The sequence below is a fragment of the Dioscorea cayenensis genome, chromosome 8 (assembly GCF_009730915.1).
Source record: "Dioscorea cayenensis subsp. rotundata cultivar TDr96_F1 chromosome 8, TDr96_F1_v2_PseudoChromosome.rev07_lg8_w22 25.fasta, whole genome shotgun sequence".
In the NCBI taxonomy this organism is placed as follows: domain Eukaryota; kingdom Viridiplantae; phylum Streptophyta; class Magnoliopsida; order Dioscoreales; family Dioscoreaceae; genus Dioscorea; species Dioscorea cayenensis.
In genome coordinates, this window is record NC_052478.1 from 19,976,404 (window position 1) to 19,991,214 (window position 14,811).

At 32.4% G+C, this 14,811-nt stretch overlaps 2 protein-coding genes and 1 long non-coding RNA gene across 8 annotated transcripts in view; 2 read left to right on the forward strand and 1 right to left on the reverse strand.

The window, feature by feature from the left end:
• The window catches only part of LOC120267707 (protein ARV 2), a 21,860-nt gene continuing 7,049 nt past the window's right edge, over positions 1-14,811 (forward strand). The window contains exons 1-10 of one of the 5 annotated variants that reach the window (XM_039275387.1): positions 1-41; positions 910-1,044; positions 1,133-1,180; positions 3,405-3,494; positions 3,807-3,852; positions 3,934-4,007; positions 4,090-4,184; positions 4,838-4,883; positions 4,998-5,073; positions 5,380-5,861. In XM_039275387.1, the coding sequence (XP_039131321.1) occupies positions 931-1,044; positions 1,133-1,180; positions 3,405-3,494; positions 3,807-3,852; positions 3,934-4,007; positions 4,090-4,184; positions 4,838-4,883; positions 4,998-5,073; positions 5,380-5,489 (699 nt within the window). In that variant the 5' untranslated portion in view covers positions 1-41; positions 910-930 and the 3' untranslated portion in view covers positions 5,490-5,861. Of the gene's footprint in view, positions 42-909; positions 1,045-1,132; positions 1,181-3,404; positions 3,495-3,806; positions 3,853-3,933; positions 4,008-4,089; positions 4,185-4,837; positions 4,905-4,997; positions 5,074-5,379; positions 5,862-14,811 lie in introns of those variants that run through there. The other 4 variants (XM_039275386.1, XM_039275384.1, XM_039275385.1 and 1 more) reach the window with 4 other exon arrangements.
• The window catches only part of LOC120267712, a 23,230-nt gene continuing 14,827 nt past the window's right edge, over positions 6,409-14,811 (reverse strand). Inside the window, exons 2-3 of the long non-coding RNA XR_005538539.1 lie at positions 7,854-7,963; positions 6,409-6,509 (exon numbers count right to left, since the gene is read on the reverse strand). This is a non-coding gene — a long non-coding RNA (uncharacterized LOC120267712). The remainder of the gene's footprint in view (positions 6,510-7,853; positions 7,964-14,811) is intronic.
• LOC120267706 (histidinol dehydrogenase, chloroplastic) overlaps positions 9,165-14,811 on the forward strand; it is a 7,059-nt gene continuing 1,412 nt past the window's right edge. The window contains exons 1-13 of one of the 2 annotated variants that reach the window (XM_039275382.1): positions 9,165-9,293; positions 9,514-9,606; positions 10,564-10,708; positions 10,959-11,080; positions 11,170-11,222; positions 11,318-11,390; positions 12,620-12,721; positions 12,799-12,900; positions 12,996-13,067; positions 13,135-13,197; positions 13,286-13,327; positions 14,062-14,121; positions 14,596-14,706. In XM_039275382.1, coding sequence (XP_039131316.1) covers positions 10,585-10,708; positions 10,959-11,080; positions 11,170-11,222; positions 11,318-11,390; positions 12,620-12,721; positions 12,799-12,900; positions 12,996-13,067; positions 13,135-13,197; positions 13,286-13,327; positions 14,062-14,121; positions 14,596-14,706 — 924 coding nt within the window. In that variant the 5' untranslated portion in view covers positions 9,165-9,293; positions 9,514-9,606; positions 10,564-10,584. The remainder of the gene's footprint in view (positions 9,294-9,513; positions 9,607-10,563; positions 10,709-10,958; positions 11,081-11,169; positions 11,223-11,317; positions 11,391-12,619; positions 12,722-12,798; positions 12,901-12,995; positions 13,068-13,134; positions 13,198-13,285; positions 13,328-14,061; positions 14,122-14,595; positions 14,707-14,811) is intronic. The other variant, XM_039275383.1, reaches the window with a different exon arrangement.

A 14,811-nucleotide genomic window follows, 5' to 3' on the forward strand; every position in this document is an offset into this window, starting at 1 on the left:
TGGAAGTTTGTACATCGTCTAATGATGGAATTACTCTGCAGGTTGGATCTTTTAATGCGATTTTGATTGAAAGTTTAGGATTTCTTTGGTGTTTCAATGCGTAGATCATTCTCTTTTTTTGGAACTTGTTGATTGCAAAGACTTTTCATTTCAGGATTTTTCCTTTAGGTTTGTTTGCTGTAATGTCTGTGAAAATCTGTAACTTTTCATCTTTTCTATCCATTTCTGTTTGAAAGTTTTCAATTTTTTTTTTGTTATTTATTTATTTTTTATGTTTTAAGTTCATGCAATTTCGTGGTTTTCAACTTATTATTGTAGTTTTGGGAATCCCATTGTGAAAACCAGACCTTTTTTCTATTCAAAAGATTGGAGCTTTTTGTTTGATTTTTTAAGTTCATACAACAAAGATTTATTGGGTTTTTGACTTAAATGGTGGTTTTAGGAATTTCACTACGAATACCGGTTCTTTCTCATTCTTTCAATTCATTTTGGATAGGAAGATGCAAACTTTTTTTTTCTGATGTTTTAAGTTGATAAAATTAGGTTTGTTAGATTTTCATCTAAATATAGTTGTTTGAGGAATCTCAGCGTAAAATTAAGCCCTTTCTCATTTTTCATTGCATCTCTAAATGAGCGTGATTTCATTTAAGACTGCAGTTGATCGAGTTCATGTTTGTTTATTTATTTATTTTCTTTTGGGTTGTATTTAGTTCATGTCATTGTTCCTGCTAATTGAATTTTTTACATTTGGTTTCAGTTTTGTATTTTTGTTTGTATTGAATGTCAAACTAAATATAAATTGTTCCTTTGGGTCACCAATTTGCTTTATTGCTGAACTATGGAATTTGTGATCTTGTCCATCCCAAGCCATTAAGGGTAAAAAAGTATCCCATTCATCCCTTCTTTCAGGATATTCTCAATACATCCATAATGTCTAAATCTGCGAAGAAGGGAGAGGAAACTGTGGTGTGTGTGAACTGTGGGAGTCGGCTAAATACTCTCTACATACAGTACTCTCCTGGGAACATCCGTTTGATTAAATGTGTAAGACACTAGTTGCATTGAAATCTCAATTTCATGGTTATTTCCTTTTGCTTTTCACTAAATGGGTTTTGCTGTTCTTTAATGGTAGGACAATTGTAAGGCTGTTGCTGATCCCTACATTGAATGCGAGTTCATGGTATGATCCAGGACATTATAGCACCATTTACATTGTCATTGAGCTTATCTTTGCATTATCTTCACCTATCTTCTTTAGTTGTTTTAATAGCTATTATATCATTGAAAAGTTGAGTGTCGATTCTTGAAATATTGATTTTTGTTGTCATGAGAAAGGCATGATGACAATTCTAGTCCCCTTGGAAAGAGATTATAGCTTAGACATGCACATCAGCTGCTTTAGTGGGTTTTCCGCTGCTAGCTGATTAGCTCTTGGGGACTATGACATAATTCATTTCATGGCGTAGTCAATGTATCGAACAATGTGCTATTTTAGAGTGGATATATCTAGAATTATTACCTTTAATATCCGAAAATTGACATACATGAGGCTATTAGATCACAAGCAGGTTTACCCTCCTTGCTTTGTTTTGTTATGACATCATTGTAAGTTAGGGGTAAACTTAATAAACAATGAGTAAAAATAGTGATGGCTCCATATAACTAAACCACTAAAACCTATATGTTCATGGAAATTCTAAGAGATAAGGGAGGATGAGATATCATTAGAGCACACAAAGAAGAAGATTCACCTTTCATTGTTTTGACATACGAGTTTGAATACTTATAATTGTTTTATCTTGTTTGAGATTTCCAAAATAATTTTTCCGTGGTAAACACAGTTATCTACATACAAGGATCTGTATTTGCTGTTTTTTTATATATGAGCTTTGTAATAATGTTGAGATATCTTGATGTAATTGATACTTTACTAAGATGGAGCAAGATTATAATTTGTGGTTCTGATGTAATGGAAGGAAAGTGTAGCCAAGACATGTCAATTTGAGGGAAAATGGTTGTAGTTTTCAATGATGAGTTGTGCTAAATGGGTTCAACTGACAGATGGAGATGAAGTACAAACCATACTATTTGTGAACTGCCTGATTTTTCTTGCTGATGCATATTCTTATGTTTATGTTTGATGTCTCCTGGTTTGAACTGGTCTATGGTTCTTAGGGTCCGTTTGAATCACGGAATAGGAATGGTAATGGTAATGGTAATGGGAATGGGAATGGGAAAAGTAATGGTAATAGTAATGGGAAAAGTAATGATAATAGTAATGAAAAAAGGTGTTTGGTTGGAAGGAATAAATATTGGGAATGGAAAAAGTGACATAGAGAATTGTATGTAAATTACTTTAATGCCCTTAATATAAGTAATGATAAATTAATATATAAAATAATTACATATAAATAAATATTTAGTCTCTGTAATTATTATAATTAAATATTTAGAATAAATAATTTTTTTTATCATTAACCAATTAAATGGTAAAAGTGTCATTTCATTTTAATTACCATCATTAAATACTTATATTAAATATTTTATTTAATTCAATCTATGTAGGGGCAAAAAAGTCATTTCAATTTAATTATTATAATGTATATGTATATTACACAATTCTTGTTAATTTTTATTTATTTTAATTATTATAATATTTAAATGATTCAATTTATGTTCAATATAATTTACTTTAATTATTATAATTAGTTATTTAAATTAATAAATATTATTTAATTAAATCTCAACGAGGGGCAAAATTGTCATTTCACTATCAATAATTCATTTAATTAAATATCTACAGGGTAAACATGTCATTTCACTTTAGTTACCATAATGAAATACTTTTATTAACTATTTTATTTAATTAAATCTATATAGGGGTAAAATTGTCATTTCACTTTAATTACTATAATGTAATATGACTATTTATAATTCTTGTTAGTTATTATTTATTGTAATTATTATAATATTTAAATGACTCAATTTATGTTTATTATAATTTACTTTAATTATTATAATTAATTATTTAAATTAATTATTATTATTTAATTAAATATTAACTAGGGGCAAAAGTGTCAATTCACTGTCAACAGTATTTATTCCCCTCTATGCTCCCCAATTTTGAGGGTAATGAAATGCCTTTACTATGCATAATGATAATACCAACAGTACCCATTCCCAAGTCAATAGTAATATACCCAAACATGGTCATATATTACTATTTATAATCAATCCCATTCCAATAGTATTCTAACCCTCAATCCAAACGCCTCCTTAGTTTTATTGGAATCACTGTATTTCTTCCCTTTGAATTTCTGCATACTTATGTTTATTTTTACAGTTTGATGAAAAAGTAGATTCCTGTTTTGAGTAAAAATGTATAATGATGATTATTTATGCAGATTATTTTGATTGATCTGATTTTGCACAAGCCAAAGGCATATCGGCATTTGCTATATAATATGCTGAGTTTTAAGTCAGAAGACATCAAGGTACAAAACTTTGTAATTTTTAAAATTACAACCAAGTTACATTGTACCTATCTTAAGTTCAACACTTACCTTGTCCTTGCACAACTGTACCGACTACTAAGTGCTTCCTCTTCTAAAATTTCCCAATTCTCTGTTCAATTATTGAGTCGAAAGAAGTATCTATAATGCACTGGACCATTCCGCTCTTTTGGAAGGGAACTCATAGCCCTTATGACCTTGTGCCCTACATGCATCCAATTTTTTTTAAAGTACTGTTCTTTGCTATTGCTGTTTAATAAATAGTTTCATTAACTGCCTTCCTGTATTTTGTAGGGAATAATTTGGAAATCAGCTTTACTATTTCTACTTTTAGATGCGAGTATCCTTACTATCATCACCTGTGTTTTTGTTTAATGAGATCCATTTCATTTTCCATCTCCAAGACCTTGACATTTTGCAGTCAGAGTATTCCTTCTGAAGAGATATAATGATGATTATGGGAACTCTTCCCTGTTGATGCCAAAGTGCAGAGAGGTGGTGATAATTAGTGGGAGCTTTTGGATTGATCTTATTTAACTAATTTCTCATCTTTTGTTCAACCTCGTCTTTGTTACAGGTATTTCTGGATGTTTTGTTGGGAAATATTGTGTTTATTGTTGTTCTGCTTCTCGGGACAAGGCTTTTTGTCAATTGTTCCCTTACTATAACTAGGTAACTGCTGTACTTTGATTATATATATATATATATATTCTTTTTATTGTTTTGAGAGACTCTTTAGTGGATAAAACCTTCCTCTAAATTTATATTGCATATTATTTGGTTTATGTTATATGTATCTTGTGGTTGGTTAATCCTTATTGACACATGACCCTGGCCTAAATATAATAGAGGAAAAACTTGAAGTTTGTGGTGAGTGCATATGGTTCGACTGAGTCAGCGGTTTCCTTGTTATTTGGGATTTGGATTGATATAAATTATTTGGTGCATTGGCTTTTCTTTCTTAGAATTGATGTTCTTAGTGTTTCGTTCTTAAACAACTTTTTGGAAGCTAAGGTGTCATGAGTTCCTTGGATTCTTCACAGAACTTAATACTAGAATTTTTTTTCCTGTCCATTTGGATGCATAGGTCAAACTGGCTGAACCATGTAATTATGTCTTTTTTGTGTGTAATGGCTTTGATTTTATAGTTTCGTTCAGCAGTTAAAGAATCAGGACATTTTGAACAGTTTATTTTCTTTGTTTCATAATTTGGTTTAAAATATTGGTTTCATAATTTCATGTTTGGTCTCCTTTGAAAAAATCTCAGTTTGGCCAAAAGGTATTGCTTATTTCATCTTTTCTCTTTAATTTCTCCATGACTTCAGTTACTTGGAGATCTTGCTTGCTGTATTTGTCTCAAGCTTCTTTAAGGTGTATCTCGTGGCAATGATGGTACTTATTTTTTTGTTCATATAAAAGAAATACTTAGTTTCTAGCACAACTCTGTCCACTTTTCTGAATGAACTAAATCACTTTGTTCTGCAGGTCTGGGAGTTTCCATCTGCTGTTCTTTACATCATCGAAATGTTCGTTCTATCATCAAATGCGGTTGCTTTCCGGGGTGAGAAAAATTCAACTCATTTGATAAGAGTAACAGCAGAATGCTTGCCTAATTTATCATTTATTTTAGCGTTGGAAAACTATTTCCACGTTCAATGTGACGATTTCAATATGAATTCTATCCTTCATTTGTTAACTCAAAGCTTGTGATTATCACATCATAGATAATTTAATGTAGTTTATCGCCCAAAAGAAAAAACTCTTATAATTCATTCTGAACAATCACCATCCTAAGACAAACAATTTCTTCATATAAAGCATTGATAATGCCATTACTGTACTGAACTTTTGCATATCATGTTTGCAGTTTCGACACAGCAGGAGGCCATTCGTTGCATCGGTATTTGCTTGAGTGCACATGCGGCCAAATTCCTTTCTGATTATTGGTTGCTATCTCTATTACCTTCTTCTCGGTGATCTTGTTTACTGGTAATTCATGATACGTAACCGGTTGGAAGGGGTGATGCACACTGTTAGAGATTACAGTTCCAATTGCGAGGATTGTTTGTAGTTTTGAACTTCTACAATTTCTTCCTGCTGTGTAATTTAATGTATGATGATATTTGTACAGTGACGGGCATTCAACAAAAATGAAAGAAAATTGCTGCACTTGTTCTCAGAAATTAATTACTCTCCAGAACTTCGAAATTGAAAAGAATTGATTCATCAATTGAACAAGAGATTGCAAAGATGGCATGCTATTCTTTAAGCCGACATTTCTTATTTGATTCTCGTTACAGATAATTTTATTGGATGAACATCTTCACAAACAAAAAGAAAACACTTTCGAGCAGAACATGGCAAAGCTAATTCGACATCCATCTCCTCCGATTAACATCTGCAGCAAAATATAAGACATGAGAACAGAAATTAGTATTTATATAATTTCTAGAAGATCAACACTGAAAAAAATACAGGAATACAGAAGGAAATTTGTTTCCACTCATTCAGTTAATTTCTAGCAGAATCAGCCATGTTGATGTATCAGAACCGATAATGTGCGTAAAATTTTAGGTTCATTCATAGAAAAACATGCTTCGTTGATACTTGAAACTGAAAAAGAATTATGAGAATGAAAATTCACCTCGATCATGTTTTAATAGTTATGACTTTGCTTTATGAGCATCCCAATCACATCATCATGAACTTGTTTGGTTGCATCTTTTAACCTCTTAATCTTCAGCTCAGTCCCCTCATCAAGTCTCTTAATATTTGAACCAGAACTACCAGTGTTCTATAGATATCATCAGCAGAACAATCACATTAATTCTACTAATACGACGTCTTTCCATGTCTTCAAGAACTGTAAGATCAAGAAAACTCAAATATTTAGTACCTTGGAAATTTTTCTTTGATATTCTGCCTCTAAAGCAGAGCGATACGCTGCAGAGTCCCGCTCGGCCTCGTCTTTTGCTTGTTTTAGTTTTGTCATCTTCACTGCTCATAGAAACCATTTTAGTATTTATCAGTTAACTTTCCTATAAGTTTTGTTTCCTTCTTCCAATCAAACATGAGAAATATATATATATATTGCATACTCGCCATCTTGGTTGAATAAAATACGATAAAGATGAATAGACAAAGAATGACTGTTTCTAATCACAATAACATGAAAAGGTTCAATTTTTTTTCATTTTCGTAGCTCACACAAAATACGAGTTGTGAGCAATTATATCTCTGAATTTTTGCTATTCGTCTACCATTTTAGTTTCTTCATCCAATCTGCAAAATGACCATCTGAATTCCAAAAAAATATGGTCTAATAAAACGAATTGATGAAGAGTGAACTTTTCTAATCAAAATCAAGATCTAATCAAACATAACAAGGTCCAAAATTTTCCATCTTCATTGCTCATGCAAATCATTAGTTTTGATCAGTTATATTCATTTCGTCTTTGAACTATTATCCCTTTTGTCTACATCTTAGTTTCTTCATCCAAACAAACATGAAAACTGGTTTTTCAAGAAATGCATAATCATTCCATCAATACCATCTTAATTCCACAATTCAGCAAACAAAGACAAAGATTTAGATTTCAATAAGGGAACAAGACACAATAAACAATGATCCATTTTTATGATATAACAATTTTTATTTCCTCCATCCAATGCAACATGAAAACCGTCTTTCCAAGAAATACTAATCAACACCATCTTAATCCAGCAATTAAGCAAACAAAAAGATTTAAATTTTGATAAGAAACAATACAAAATAGACGGTGATCCATTTGTATGGCATAACCATTTTATTTCCTCCATCCAATCAAACATAAAAACCATCTTTCTAAGAAATACAAATCAACATCATCTTAATTCCAGAAATACCATAAGCAAAAGAAAAGATCCTAACTTCCAAAATAAGATGAATTGATAAAGAGCTATACAATGCAGCAAATATAAATAGAAAAAAATAAAGATCTTGTTTTTTTATCAAAGTATAATCATTCATCAGCACAACCTCAATTTCAAAAGTCATAATCATAATTATACATGAAAAAAACAGAGACCTAAAATTCTAAACAAAGAAGAAACAAAAATAACAAATGGGGATTGATCAGGAAGAACAAACATTCAACAAAACATGATCTAAACCTCATAATGCAGAATAAATGAATTTAAAGATCTAAAATTTCTTTAAAAAGAACAAAACACAGATCATATTTCAAGACAAAGCAAAACCCTCAATTTCAAAACTCAAACAAAACATAGAAAGATCAGAAATTTCGAGAAAAGAAAAAGACAAACAAATAGCAACAAAAGGGTGAGTGATAAAAAACCTACAGTTTCTAGCATCGGTGATGATTTTCTGTGCCTCTTGCTCAGCCCTAAGCAGCATCTGAATTCCACCTTGTCCCTCTCATTGCATCCATTCTCAATTTTTAACAGCTCCCCTGCAAAAAAATCAAACAAAAACCTTACAAAACTCGATCTAAAACAACCAAACAAATCACAAACACAATGCAAAACAAAAACAAGATAAAAAAAACAATCAGGAATCAATAGAACTCGAAAAAGTTCTCACCTTTGTTTATTTGGATCTTTGGAATGATGATGCTTTCCAACGTTTCATATACGTCTCTTTTTTCATTTGCACCCCTGTAAATAACTTATTTGCATATATTAGACTTTTAGCTTATATACCCTTGAAGATTGAGAATATTAAAGATATGTACAGTAAAACTCTAATTATCAACATTATCATTTAATAATACATAAAAATAGCGAGAGTCTCCTCCATTTCCTCCATTTCTCCCATAGGGGAGGGTTGTTGTGTGAGTATTTTTAATTGAAGTAGTTTTTCCAATTTTTTTAAAATAATAATAATAATAATTAATAATAAATAAAAATAAGCTAGATAAAATATTTTGATATATCTCTATACTTACATCTTTAGTATATATATATAGGCAGGTTAGATATTTATTTTATATGATTTATATATTTTTCAAGTATTATCATTTTAAATTAAATTTAAATAATCAGAAATATATTTATATAGATAAATATTTGGAAGTTAAAATTTTCAAGATATTTATTTATTATAATTTAATATATATTATTATTAATCTGAATTATAGATCATAATCGTAACAGTAAATAAATTAATCCTAGTCGTTCAATTCTATTTCTACTAAAGCTATAGGACAAACTAACCTATAATCAAAACACAACTTATCAATCCAGACCTAGTTCGATCAGGTACAATGTCTAGGCACTGTTTATAATACTATTTATGAACCAATATGTTTCTATCTCTCTCTAATCATCTCTCAACCTTTTTTTAATGTCGGGGACGTTGCTATGACTATCCCTAAATGATTTTTTTGTCTATTAATGTATATTATAGATGAAAATTTTTGTTTAAAGTTTACATGTAATTGTAAATCTTACAGGGTTGTATATGAAAAACTCACTAAAATGGTTAGTCCCGGAACAGTCGGATCACATCAGTCGTGACTTGGCTCAGGGCCAAGATCGGATTCGGATCCTAATCTCAAAAACCCGATCCGATTAGACTAACGGGTTTGGATTCAGGAATGACAAACCCGACCCGAAATGGGTCCCTGGAGTGGCCTTGTGCTTCTTGTTCGTTCAAAGGACTACCAGTGAAGCAAATGGAGCTCGATATCTAACGAAATTTGGATGCTTGGATTGCGAAATCGAAAACCCTAGTTGAGATCTCTCTTTTCCTTTCCGGATTTTGATCGCGGAATCAGAAAGGTACTTGCTTTTTCAATCCTCTGATTTGTTGTATCGTCTTAATTGGGCTTGAAATCTGAGAGATCGACTTGTTTAGTTTCCATTCTGCTGATTTGTATTGATATTTGAATCAAATTTTGGATTTGAGATCTGTTTGAGTTCCTTTTTGTGTTAAATCCATGCTTCTGTTTGTGTTTTTTCTGTGGGTTTGGTTGTATGATTGGTTTTGAGTTTTTGGCAGAGAGAGAGGGAGGGATGGACAACTTCCGTTCCAAGAAGTAAGAAGGAATTATCCTCTTGGAAACCCTATTTTTATCCATCAATTGGATCAGAGGTGCGTGTTTCCTGTGTTCTTCTTTGTCTTCAATCTCATCTTCCCGCTGAAATCTTTGAAATGGAAATTGGAGTAAATCAATGTCATGAAATCTATGTATGAACTGTAGAAAGATGTATCCTTTCAGAAATCTTGGGGTTTTCTTTTCTACTGAACAATGGATCGTTCTATGATTTATCTAGGGATTGATAATCTTATTTAGGTTGTTTGGTGATTATTTATGGCTGGTTGCTTTTGTTGGTGATTGAACTCTATCTGAGTGGAATGCGAACTTCTTAGAAGCAGTAAAGGTGAAGTTTTGTGTTTCTCGGAGTGTTCAGTTCCCTTTGGTGTTGGGAGATTGCATCCTGTAGAATGGTTCCTGGGAGGTGTTTGGCGAAATGCTCTAATTGAGCTGGCTCTAAGAAGTGGAACCTAGAGATTGTTTAATGAAATGCTTGAACTGAGCTTCCATTTGAGCAAGCTGGTTTGGTGAAGATTAAGAATATAAGCATGAGAGAAGTTGTGAAATGAAAAGTTCAGCTCTTATTTTATAGTCCGTATCACCATTTTTCCTCTTAGTGACCATTTCTTGCACTCATTTCTTACGCCTTCTTATTCATTTATATCTTTGTTGTAGGCCAAATAACAAAGAAATTATTCATGAATCATGATTTAGTTTCTTTGTGTGTGGTAATCAAGTGTCAAATGATGTTCTTAATTTGGAAACCATATATATGTATATATATATATATATTAAACTAGTTATGTAACTTATATTACTGTTTGGAGAAACCATCTTTTTTTGTGGTTAAGAATGTGTAGTTCACTATGTTGTCACATACTGTGTTGTTTGCTCCGAATGATACATTTTTGTATAAATGAAGCAAAATTTGAGATTAATTAAAAATTTAGTTTTTGTTTTATATAAGTTATTGATTTCTATATGTATGTTTCTTTATTTTTTGCTGCATTCAGGTGCAGGATTGGAAGTAACAGATGGAAACTGGATTTTTGTATCTTGTAGGGACTAATAAAGTTATCAATTCAAGAGTTTTCTGGAGTTCTCAATTATTTAGCTACAACGGTTGTTTGAAATATCGTTCAACTCGTCCATTGACCGGTAAATTATGCTCTTATCACTTATTTTTTGGGCTCCTTAATGTTGGACCGGCAAAATTTGAGCCTTGATCAGCTCAACTTCTGTCTATTATGCTTTACTGTGATTGTTAATACCTCAAGGGTTTTCTTGAGTGAGAAACATCCGTCTGGTTTCATTGTTGACCATTTCCTTTGTTTTTTAGTGAAGCACATTCATTTGAGTGCATCTAAAAATGAATCATATGCAAATTGTTAAGATGATGCTGTTGCAGTTTTCAAAACTCAGGTTACTAGGAGTGCTATGAAATCTTATCGGCTTTCAGAGCTTAGCCATGCTGAGGTTCATGGCCTTAAAGCTCGTCCTCGTATTGATTTCTCGTCCATTTTTAGCACAGTGAGTATGATACTTTGAGTTAACTTCTCATTAAATTTTCTTAATTGAGATTTTCTTTCTAATAGAAGTGCATATGTTTTCTGCATTAGGTGAAGCCAATAGTGGATGACGTGCACTGCAAAGGTGATGCTGCAGTTATGGAGTTCGTATTCTTCACCTTGCTTCCATTCACTGCCTTATTAACCTGTATGGCATGCCCACAAATGATTTGTTAGCGCTTCTCTTTTCTTCTCTCAGTTACACACGGAGGTTTGACAAAGTTGATTTGGAGAACATTGTCGAACTTGTTTCTGACCTTCCAGATCCAGAGGTGAGCACGTTGGCTGTTGACATGCTTTTTTGTTTGGATTTAGTAGGCTTTATATGAAATATATATTTTTTTTAATCTCATAGATGTAAATGTTATTTAATCAACTGATTAATCTTCTTAAACTTTGTATGTCTTATCTCTTCTAAGCATGATTTTCTCATTGACATCCTTTGTGTCTACTGTTGCTGAGCTTTTAGTTTTTGTTCTTCCGTGTTTTACTTTGATTACTTTGAGGAGGAGACATTTCCAGTTACATCTTGTGCTTTAGCTGCAAGTTAGAATGCTTTCAGGATTTTATGCTTTTACTCTACTAAATTGTAATTTGTATTAGTGCAATATGGATTCGATGTGTTCATTTTTACTTATGTAAATGTCTAAGGTGCAATTTAAACCATTCTCTACTTGAGGATATGCATATTTTGACAAAAAAAGGGGTGTTATTTGGGCTAGTTTACTTCTCAAACGAAGTTTTTAAATGGAATATCATACTGATATTATAAGCATATTTTATTAAATGAAAAAGAAGATCAGATTTACAGCAATGTACGAAGATTAAAAAATTGAATATATTGTGAAGAAGAAAGAAAATCATATATAGCTTTAGAATTTAGCATTATTCCTTAGTATCCCCTTACTAGGGAGCATTGTGTTGCTAGATGCTCATATCCCTTCTGTTTAATTTGTCATGTTTTGTGAGCCATGTAATGCAGGCAAAGGAATGAAATAGCTCAATGGTTAAACTTAGTTGTGATTAACATGTGAGGCCTCTGGCTAGTATTAAGATTTTGGGTGCATGCAAGTAATGGCAATGTAGAAATTGGTTTATTTAGCTCATTCTTAGAGGTTAAATGACTGCATATGGGGTTTGGTTTAATATGATTGCATCCATCTTCAGCAGCATTTGCCTTCATTGGACTACTAACATCTAAGGTTACAGGATTTTGTAACGCATCAAAAGACAATTGTTCAACTGGTTAGTCCTTTAATTTCATATAAGTATCCTTGTTGAACCTGCTGTCCTTGCAGTTGCAGTATTGTTTGGACAAGATATTTTATTCCTTTTCTAAGCTTACATTCATGTTTTAATTATTGTTCAGTAATCAAATAACATGATTGCGTGATAAACAGTACTATGACTGATGTTAATATCTTGCAGTATATAATAGAGTAATAGAGTATTCACCTTTTCCAAGCCTGTTCAAGTTGTGACAATTTTTGTGTGAATGCAGCTTGATCCTGTTGTCAGGGAAGCATTTGATGTAGCCTATTCCAATATATATGCTTTCCATGATGCTCAAAAGGTTCCTGAGAGGACTACTGAGAATATGAGTGTAAGCAACTGACTATATTTTCTCACCAATTTTTTTTTTGTGTAAATAGTATCTTCTTATTTGATGAGATATGATAGGGGGTCAGATGCAAAAGAATAGCAAGGTGCATTACTTCAGTGGGCCTTTATGTTCCTGGGGGGACTGCAGTCTTGCCTTCAACTGCTTTGATGCTTTCGGTGGTAAGCTTCTATTTTTCAAATTGAGTTATACTCCATCTTGTCTGCATTATTCATAGATGTGGCTTTTATTGACATTGGATTTCTATCTTTACCAGCCTGCACAGATTGCTGGCTGCAAAACAATTGTGCTTGCCACTCCCCCTGGTCGTGATGGTAGTATTTGCAAGGTATCTCCTCATAAAGCTTTATAACTTCTTTCTAATACACATACAGATGATTATTACTTTATTTCAGGAGGTACTTTATTGTGCTAAGAAAGCTGGTGTCACACATATTCTTAAAGCTGGTGGAGCTCAGGTAGAGGATCTTGATAGTTATCATTTGTCACTATAAGGTTTTCATGACTTATTTATGTAATCAGATCTTTCTATAATTTTATTGTCAGGCAATTGCAGCCATGGCTTGGGGAACCGCATCTTGTCCCAAGGTATAGGTTTACAATAATAGTTGTTTTGTGACTCATAAATTCCATCTCTCTCTCTCTCTCTCTCTCTCTCTCTCTCTCTCTCACACACGCACACTATCGCTATATATATATAAAAAAGAAGCTTAGATGTACCCTTGATTACTGGGTCAGGAAAGGGTTGCTAAAGTGTGGCAATTGTTTTAACCTTTAAAATGCTCAAGGCATTGATTGCAGTTATCTTACATATATCCTTTAGCATAGTTTTTGTGATTGATAAATTTGCATTTTAGTGTATTTATGATCATTTTATGTGATTTTCACTCATCACCATTCTTCCATATGCAAATGAAGTTTCTTCTTGCAAGTGATGAAGTTAGCATATGTTTGTCTGTTTACTTTGTAGCAATACATGCCTCCAGAGGTAGGGATTTTTGTTTTAGGGCATGACACCGGTTTGTCATTGTGCTCGTGTTTCTGCCCTCCACTCTTATTCCTATAATCTGCAATATGTTTTATGTTTAACCTACAACATGTGAATATTTCATTCTTTTAATTAAGTTTTCAAGGTCAAACTGGTTAGTTCATTACAACTGGATGCATTCTCTTTTCCTTTCTTTCAAAGATTTGGCATTAGACATTAACTAAGTAATTTTTTCCAAATGATTACCATGTTTCAAGTCAAGTGCTGTGTTTGTAAATATTTTTTGTACCATTCTACAGTTTCTACTTTCAAAGTGCTCTCATGTGAATTGCAGGTGGAAAAAATTTTTGGGCCAGGAAATCAATATGTTACAGCAGCAAAAATGATTCTACAAGTATGTTGTCAACTATTTTTCTTTATTAAAAAGGCATTTCTTTTTATGTCTGCTTTAGAGTATTATACTCTGTAAGCTGTAAATAAGCTACAGTTTGACTTGCAAATATTCTCAAATATGTCAACCATTTAAGCAGATCTCCTTCAACTTTTCTTTTCGTTGGTAGAAGTGACACGGGTGAATTTAATAGAACATGCAGCATTTGTGGTTGTTGTCCAGAGTCAATTCACCATATATGGTATGGAGCATTTACTTTAGGGGCATGGCATTATTATTGCTTTTTTTCAATGCCTTCTGTGTTTCAACTTCCATGGGTGGGCTCACAGAGTTAGGAACTGTTGCTTGTTAGTAATGCTTTGGCTTTCCATGATAAACTGTCATATTAAATGCTTTTGTTTCTGGTGAAAATTTTCTGCATTTCAAGTTTTTATCTCTTATTGACCAATTCATTCACATATCTTTTTCATTTTGCAGAACAGTGAAGCCATGGTTTCTATTGATATGCCGGCGGGCCCATCAGAAGTTCTAGTCATTGCTGACAAATATGCCAAACCTGCTCATATTGCTGCAGATCTACTCTCTCAGGTTTTGATTTCTTGTAGTTCCACTTAATATTATAATTCATCAAGCATTGGATAGTTAAGGCTGGTAAAATAATCAGCTGCCATCCTATATATCTCCACATGGTCC